This window comes from Formica exsecta, unplaced genomic scaffold (genome assembly GCF_003651465.1).
Source record: "Formica exsecta isolate Colony F162 unplaced genomic scaffold, ASM365146v1 scaffold388, whole genome shotgun sequence".
Taxonomy (NCBI): Eukaryota; Metazoa; Arthropoda; class Insecta; order Hymenoptera; family Formicidae; genus Formica; species Formica exsecta.
The window spans coordinates 207,294-216,702 of NW_021851121.1; the positions used below are offsets into that span (position 1 = coordinate 207,294).

General features: G+C 40.4%; 2 protein-coding genes across 2 annotated transcripts in view; one reads left to right on the plus strand and one right to left on the minus strand.

Annotated features, from left to right (window-relative positions):
- The window catches only part of LOC115239578 (THAP domain-containing protein 1-like), a 94,107-nt gene that overhangs the window by 49,372 nt on the left and 35,326 nt on the right, over positions 1-9,409 (minus strand). The window lies entirely within an intron of this gene.
- Positions 2,776-4,162, plus strand: LOC115239577. The gene is made up of 2 exons (XM_029814173.1): positions 2,776-2,823; positions 2,866-4,162. The coding sequence occupies exons 1-2, from the start codon at positions 2,801-2,803 to the stop codon at positions 3,470-3,472; spliced, it is 630 nt and encodes a 209-aa protein (XP_029670033.1). The 5' UTR covers positions 2,776-2,800; the 3' UTR covers positions 3,473-4,162.

A 9,409-nucleotide genomic window follows, 5' to 3' on the forward strand; every position in this document is an offset into this window, starting at 1 on the left:
TTTGTCACGAAAACAAAGCTTCCTCTATGAGGAAGCAATAATGCATATCTTTTCGTTCGTTATAGCTTTTGTTAGCAACCACTATGCTCACAATACAGTTCAGTTTAAACTATTTAAGATTTATCTCTTTTAATTTATAAAATCAAAGAGGCCACTTTTGGTGTATATATATACATATATATATATATATATATACATATACATATATTATACATATATACACCCACACACATATATATTTTTAGTCTTAGACACATATAAACATTATAAATGTTACTGCGTTTAACATTAATTTAGCGGACAAAAATATTATTAGCATAATATATAGATCAAATATTATATTATATAATATGCATATATAACAAAAACAGAACTATCTTTTCTGATAAAAAAAAATATATATATATATATTACCTGATCATTCGTAAAAAAGGGGGGGGGGAGGGAAACAATGAGCTAGAAAATATATCACAGAAGAATTATATCATCGACTCCAGCAACCGATAAGCGATCACTAAGCTACATTTAGTGATAAACTATCTAGCTTATTATTCTGCAGACAAACACGGTATTTCAACCAATAGCTAAAAAAGAAAAAAAAACAAGGAGAACTATTCCAGCATTTGTCAATTGACAAGTCATCTTAGCGCTCTACATCCATCAGCAAATCCACCTATAACTATTCAGCATCCGGGCAAATGAAGCCTGGACATTTTACTATGGGATTCAACATGATATCCCAATCAATGCCTAATTACTCACAGTAAATGAGAATTCAAGCTAAGCATCGAGAGCCTTCCTGACAAGCTGCACCTGCGTTGTCCGGAGGACATTGATAACCAGAAAAAATGGGAAGAAGAAAGACAAATATCCTATCTCTCTCAGAGCAATAAAACCTCCAGCTGAAGATTTGAGACTACTGATGTTGGTCAGGTAAACGTTATGGCATATACAGTTTCCTTTTTCTCTTGCGTCATAAATGGGCACATATAAGAAAAGATAGTTTTGTATTAAGACTCTTTAATAACGTATTAAATAAAAATATCATTATTACAACAAAATTTATGTTAATACAAGAAGAATTATTGTTATTGTGAGAAAAATTCTTGTTATTACGAGAAAATTTAAAAGAACAGGTAAAAAAAAAATATATATATATATTTTTGTAAAAGGAGGACGACAGAGAAAAAGGGTTTTGGAGGTCGCCTTCTTTTTCCTCCTTCTTAATAAATAAAATCAGCATGCATAAAAGTACATGCAATTTACGATATACTTTAGTAAATCACGAAAGAAAAGAATCCGTTTTTATTTCCCTTTTTGCAAATGTTGGGTTTTTCCCCAACATTTGTCTAAGGCTGGGGGTGTTACGTCCTGGCGACTCCTCGATTCCCTTCTTCCGCGACGTTGCGGTAACGATCGTCAGTTGGTGATAAGAACGAACCGTTCAATAAACAAAGCATCTTGTGCCATACGTTTCTTTTAAATATTGTCATATGTCAGTAACTACATCCACGAGTATCCGTGGGAAAGACGCAAGGAAATTGGTGATGGAAACCATGCCGGTCTCCTCGGGATAAATAAAAAACAATATCTACCCCTTGCAGTAGAATTTCCGGCGGAAGAACAACGAGATAACAAGAACTTTTAACGAAACGTTTAATAAACTCAGCTGCATTAATACTGATAATAATTTTCTAACGGACAAGTAATAAACACAGCTGCTTCAACGTTGACAAATATAATTATAAGGAAGTAAGATCCTTTTCTAATCAGATCATGTGCGCGAGGGTCCCCCGGAAAGGCTAATGTTTAAGGAACTTTTGAAATAATAACGAACTCACCAACCGACGATTGAATGACAACAAAGTGAGACATTCCATACACAATATAATAGCGCTATATATGCCGCATACGGACACGCGTCTTTGTTTACTTATTTGGCGGTATGATAATGTGGTGTAATGGGGTGTACATATACACATATTCGCTTTCTCTCTCTCTGCCGCTTTCTCTCCCGCTCCCCCCTCTCTCTCACTCCCTCCCTCCCGCTCTCACACTCTCTCCCTCTCTCTCCCTTTCTCTCCCGCTCTCTCTCTCTCTCTCCCTCTTTCTCCCGCTCTCTCTCTCTCTCTTTCCCGCTCTCTCCCGCTCTCTCTCTCTCTCTCTCTCTTTCTCCCGCTCTCTCTCTCTCTCTTTCCCGCTCTCTCCCGCTCTCTCTCTCTCTCTCCCTCTTTCTCCCGCTCTCTCTCTCTCTCTGGGACACCAAAGTCTCACACGACAGGTAGACATTAAAGGTGGACACAAAAGTGCTGACGTGTGACAGTGGAACAGAGGTGACTGATCGCTTACGCTGATATTAGCGGTTTCCGCCGATAATTATCGGCATGGACGATGAAGGCATCGGCAGTGGCCGGGGGCGGCAGGGACAGGCTAGGATCTACAGGATCTACAGGTTCGTTTACGACGCCAAGTAGTGGAAATAGAATATCGGGAGCGAGTGGATCATCGACTATTGACGTAAAAATAGATTGGCTAGATTGGCTTGTAAAAGAAATAAAAGATGAAACAGCATGTAAGAAGGAAATTAAAATGATGGTCAAGGAAATAGTTCGAGAAGAATTGGGAAATGTTAAGCAGGAACTGCTAGAAGAGTTGAAAAGAATGATACAGGGAGAAGTATGTGGATCAACAGGAGGAATACAAAGGAGCTATAGTGAAGCGGTTAAAGAGAAAAAGAAAGAGAATGTTATAATTATCAAAATTGGGAAATAAGCAGGAACTGCTAGAAGAGTTGAAAAGAATGATACAGGGAGAAGTATGTGGATCAACAGGAGGAATACAAAAGAGCTACTATGAAGCGGTTAAAGAGAAAAAGAAAGAGAATGTTATAATTATCAAACCCAAGATTCAACAAGAGAATGAAGTTACAAAAAAATTGATAAAAGAAAAGGTAGATATCAAAAACATGGCGATGGGAATAACGAAGCTAAAAAAAGGAAGCAAGGGAACAGTGATTCTGGGTTGTGAAACTGGAGAAGAAATGAAAACGTTGAAAGCCACAGTGCAGGACAAACTAGGAGAAAATTTCAAAGTTACGGAATCACCGCAGATAACGCCCAAAATAAAAATTATCAATGTCAGCGAAGAAGAAATGAGATTGGATGATGATGACTTAATAACTACAATCAAGAAGCAGAATAGAATTGATGCAATAAATGATGGATTCCAAATGCGAATAGTGAAGAAAATAGTTAAAGAAAAAAGAAATGATAATAATCAACTTAGAAGAAGAGAAAAAGAAGAAGGTTCGATAATAATTGAAGTAGATGAAGAAACGCATGAATTGATGTTGAAAAAAGAGAAACTAAATGTAGGATGGAGAAAATGTCCTATATTCAATCACATTAATGTTAAAAGATGCTTTAAATGCTGGGGATACTATCATATTGCAAAAAAATTGTACGCGAGATGAAACATGCCACAAATGTGCGGGAAATCATAAAGCGATTGAATGTACGGCAACAAAGAAAAAATGTGTAAATTGTATGTTTAAAATTCGAACATACAACCTGAAGATAAGTGATGAACACGACGCCCTTAGCCCAGAATGTCCAACATTTAAAAGGGCGATACAAGAGGAGAAGAGGAGAGCCGGCTGGGAAGATGCGAAATAGCAACTACAGAAGGAAGCGGAAATAATATTGTATACAAACGCGCAAAGTTTGATGGCGCATAAAGATGAGATACAACATCAGATTATGAAGAAAATAAATCCGGCATTCGTAGCGTTATCAGAGACAAGATTGACTGCTGAAATTGAAGACAGTAAAGTGAACGTACCAGGTTATAGTATAATTAGATGCGATGCTGAAAATAGAAATACAGGAGGGGTTGTTTTATATATAAGGGATGATGTTAAATATGAAATAGTATTAGTAAAAAAATTAGAATCGAATTGTTGGTGTGCTGCGATTGAGGTGAAAGAAAAATTGTATAGAGGAATAATAATGGTAATATATCATTCACCGAGTGCATCGCATGGTGATTTCGTGAGATTTCTGGAGGATATAATAGAAGAGTTAATAATACGGGGAGAATGTATGATAATAGGAGACTTTAATATAGATATTATGTTAGATTCGTTTTATACAAGGAAGTTACAAACGACATTCTGCGCCTTCTTCTTTTCTTTTCCCACATGCATGCCTCGCATTATCTCTCTTTCTCTCTCTTTCTTCCGCGAACGTCATCCTTTTCCCACGCCAATGCTAACGGCATCCTTCTCCTACACGCGTGCATGCCTCGCGCTATCTTTCTCGCACCGCCTTACGAACGCCGTATCATCCACGTGCATGCTTCGCGCTATCTCTCTCCCCCAAGTGCATGCTTCGCGCTATCTCTCTCTCCCAAATGCATGCCTCGCGCCATCTCTCTCCAACGTGCATGCGGACGCTATCCCTCTTCCACACATTGCGAACGCCTCGCGCTATCTCTCTCACACTTCCTCGCGGCATCGTACCTTCGCGTTCCCTCTTGACCCCTCGCCCATCGGTTTCGCGCGCCCCCCTCTCCCTCTCCGCGGACCCCTCGCCTACTGGTTAGGTTAGGTTAGGTTAGCGGATCCCTCGCCTATCGGTTAGGACGTGGTCCCCTCTCCCCTCTCCGCGGACCCTTCGCCAATCGGTTAGGACGCGGGCCCCCTCCCCCTCTCCGCGGTTCCCTCGCCTACCGGGTTCGCCGCGGTCCCCCTCCCCCCTCTCCGCAGACCCCTCGCCAATCGGTTTCGCCGCGGTCCACCGCGTGACGTCATACCCCCCGCGCTGTTTCCCCTCGCCCCTCACCCCCCCTCAGAGGACCTGAGTTAGAACTCTCCTATATACTCTACTGTCATATATTGATATTTATTTGTAAATATATTAAATTAAGTTAATATAGAGAGAAAGAGGAAGAAGAAAAAATGAATAAAAGATGGAGAGACAGAGAGAGAAGGAAGGGAAAGAAAAGTTTTATTTAAAAGTAAAGAAGAGGAAGAATGAGCAAAAGACAGAGAGAAAGAGAGAGAGAAGAGAAAGAAAAGGCGAAGGCAAAAAAAGGATAGTTTATTTAAAATTAAAGAAGAGGATGAATAAGCAAGAGAGAGAGAGAGAGAGAGAGAAAGAGAGTTAAAATTAAAGAAGAAAAAGTACAAGCAAAGGAGAGGCAGGGAGACAAAAGGAAAAAAGGTTGAGAATAAATATAATATCAGGTAATAATATTGTTCAGTATTGTTAAATATATTGTTACATATTATTAAGAAATATTGTTAAAAATTATTGATATTATCTATTTTATTTAATTTAAAGAGAGAGAGGGAAAGAAAGAATTAAAGAGCGAATGTAAAAAGAGGATAGTTTATTTAAAATTTAAGAAGAAGAAGAATAAGCAAGAGGGAGAGAGAGAGAGAGAGAGAGAGGAGAGTTCCGTGAGAGGGAGTGAGGAGGGGGAGAGAGCTGTTGAGGGAGAATGAGAGAGGGAGGTGGGAAAGAGAGAGAGAAAGAGAGACCAGAGGAAAAAAGAAGGAGGAAGAATATGATATTAGGTAATAATATTTATGATATTAGAGTATTTAGTGACGTATATGATTTTGTATATATATCATAAAAAAAAATGTTTAAATGAAAAAGAATAAACGGCGCGCGCGAAGCGCGCGTTTTAAAATGTACTGGTAATGGATATGGAAGGTGCGCGCGTAGCGCGCGCTGTGTGCTAGTCCCTATATAAAAAAGGCATGTAAAGTCGATACTTGCATATATCGAAGTTTATTGTTGTCGCTTTTCCACGTTGCTGATTGGCTGTCTCGCTTGTGCGCTGCGACTTGCTTCATTCGTGTTATTTGCAACTGTCAAATCATGAGAATTTTTACAGTTTGACAATTTGTGAAAGAAAAATTTAAAGTTAGAAAAGAAAAGTTAAAGAAATTGAAAAATGTATAAAAGTGCGCGCGCAGCGCGCGTCTGTGTTGTTTCAGTGTGTGTATAAAAAGCAAAGAAATAAAACAGTACAAACATTACGTAAAAGTAAAAGAGATTACTACGAATAAAATATACATAGATAGGAAAACATTAAAGGAATTAATAGGAAACAAGAAAAACAATCATACATTGAAAGAAGTAATCTTTAACGGAAAACAATACACAGATGAAATGGATATCGCAAATAGGTGTAATGATTTTTTTCTACAAAGTATAGGAGAAATAGTAAGCGACGGAGAGAGGACAGAGAGAGCGGATGGTTTAGGGGATGCAGCCCCGATGACCTTGACCTTGACATATGTTGTCAAGATCATCCTCTGAGTGACCTTCAGAAGGTTTTAGCCGTCGGTCGTTTTTTATTAAAAAGTTATTAACTAAAATATTATTTATTGAATGTATGGAATCAAGAGACACGGTAATGTCTCGCGCCAAGTCACGCAAAGCAAAGACCGCGCGTAACAAGAGTGAGGCACCCCGGGTATCTATACGCGAGTCGGATAGTTGAGAGTACCTTAGATTACCAGATCTGAATAGCGGCTGAACCGATCGAATTCTTGATAGGCTTAATCGATAGCTTGGTTTCGATTTATATAAGGAAAGTGTCTTTATTTTCGCTCTGCCTGTTCTATAAAGCAGAGATATTATGAAGCAAAGTCGAAATGTGGAAATTTTCATGTAAGAAACGTCTTCATCATCATCATCATCATCGTCGTCTTCCTGGTCGTCGTCGTCCCTTTACCGCTATATATGTACACAACGCATGCATAGAATATAGTGGTATTATGCTACACGTATATATACACGTACACAACACACATGTAATAATGGCAATGTATTTCTTGTACGGTTGGCGTCTTTGACGAAAGATTGCGCTAACGGTGCTTCGATGTTACTGCTTGCATGCATCCATCTTAGAACATATATAAATGGAAGGGGAATAGCAGGCTGAAAAGTGTCGGAAGGAAGTGAGAAAGAAAATGTAGTTGCCTCTCTCTTGGGAGTAACTACACACACAAGCATCGTGTCTGTAGTATACATACCTTTGTGTACACACACATGGCCGTGCATGCGCACTTTTGAGCAGAGTAACTCACAAGAGAGAGGCAACTATGATTTTCTTTCTTACTTCCTTCCGACGTGTTTTTCTATCGGGAAACAAAGGCATTCCCGTTCCATTTATATATGTTCTAAGGCATCCATACTTGCTTTTGACAGGTATAGGTTAAGTTTGCAAAATGCCAGGTGCAGTGTTCGTACGCTTTCATTTATAAAAAAGTCCCTCCCCCCCTACGGGGGCTCCACGTCCGGAAGAAATAATCTAACCCAAACCTATTTCTAATTTAATTTCTCTGTATCTTTAAAATATAAGCTTTGTTATAGCCCGAAAAGGTTATATACGAATTACTAGATACATATTATTTTAGAGATATATTATTTTATACGATATATAAGACATTGCTCAACGTGTAACGCGAATACAGATCACGTTACGAACGTTGACCGAGCGAAGCGCTGACAACGCGAGCCACGCGCGAAGCCCGAGCGACCGCGCAATCACTTCATTGCAAATCAAGGCAAGCGGAATAAAGGCGTTGCGAAAATGCAACGTAGAGGTCCTACCTAAAAGCGAAAAGGAAATTGCGAAAATGCAAGCAAAGAAGTCCTACTTAGAACTCCTTAGCTTGCATCCGGATCTTGCCGCAAAAATCGAGCGACACGACACATGGTCTTGTCGCTAAACGATCCCCTCCTGGGAAACCAAGGGGAGATAATATAAAGTCCCATCGCTAACGAGCGGCGGCCAGTCTTTATCATTAATTAACATTACGCGGGCAATCAATAACGCATGTTACGGGAAACTATTAAATTAACGCCACGCAGTCGGCAGAAAGAAATACATAAGATCGAGAAGTGAGTCTCGCAACCGAAACCCGACTCCAGACACGCGCACGCCAAGATATCCGATATCGCGATACGCGACGCGAGAGACGTGCGGAGACTTTGTAATTAAACCAAGTGTGGGATCTGCCAAAGGACGTCAGCGAGCTCATCCCGCTAAGATCTGAAAAAGACACAACTGTATTCAAAAACGGGCACGCCAGCAACCAATCGAATTAAAGTTGACGAACGGAAGCAGCCAAGCCTTCTCCAAGACCTGCAAAGCACCCCGAGTGTAAACAGGGCAGGCACGCCAGCACATGTAAAACGTAAGCTGACGGAAACCATAATCGACGGAACAAAACGCAAGGACAACAGAACGAGCATCGCCACAACAGCTGTAGCAGAAACGTGAGCCGACAAGCATCGCGACCTACGATAACTCTACGGACAACGCACCGACGCCGGACAACGACCGCCGTACGACGAGCATCGTCAGCCGTATCAGCCGCCGAGCGAAGGACTGCAGCGTCAGCGACCTACTAACACAGCGAACGATCATGCGAGCCGTCATAATATTGTAAGTCCAAAAAAAATTTAATAATTATAACTGCGTGAATGTCGGAACCGGAAAATTTATTATTTACCGGTTTATTATTTACCGGTTCGAATATACCGAAACCGATAGCGAACCGATCGTGGTTACTGAGCGAACCAGCCCGACGAGCGATTAAATTAAGCGTAACACCGCGAGAAAATCTTTATAACGTGCGAAAAAACTTAGAAACTCAATACTCGAGCGGAAGCGAGCCCGAGTTACCGGAAAACGTCGTCACAGAACGCAAATTGCCATTTATCCATTCGTCAGATGGACCAAAACATAGCGGAGGCGAATCGCACGCCGCCTCCCGAAACACATCGCGAGGAAAGAAGAAAGGAACGCAACTCTTCGAAATACTAAATGAAATGCGCACTGAAATAAGAGCATTGAATAGGCGAGTAACGCGAGTAGAAGACGCGATTATGGATTTGCCACGTCACGGATGTAACCGCCGAGAGAACGATAATGACGCGTTTAATGCCACATACGGGCGAACCGACCGCGACATCAGAAATCGACGTAGTTACTACTTGCCGTTAAAAAAAGCAAGAACAATGATTCCCGAATTTGACGGAACCTCGCGACATAAGTTATTAGAATTTTTAAATGCATGCACGTACGCCGTTCAAGACATAAATCCCGCGGATGAAGAATCTTTAATCCGAGCAATTTTATATACGAAACTAAAAGGAAAAGCCATGCAGGATTTCGAGACACGAAATATTCAAACTATCTCGAGAGTTGTTACCAGTCGAAACAAAGCACGACACATTTACAGATCGAATTCAATTTGCTAAAACAAAAACCGAATGAAACTGCGCACGCTTTCGGACAACGCGTTGATTTACTAGCGATGAAATTATACGATTCGATGATCGAAGGAAAAGAGCATTCCGCATTATCAAAACGCACAATTCAA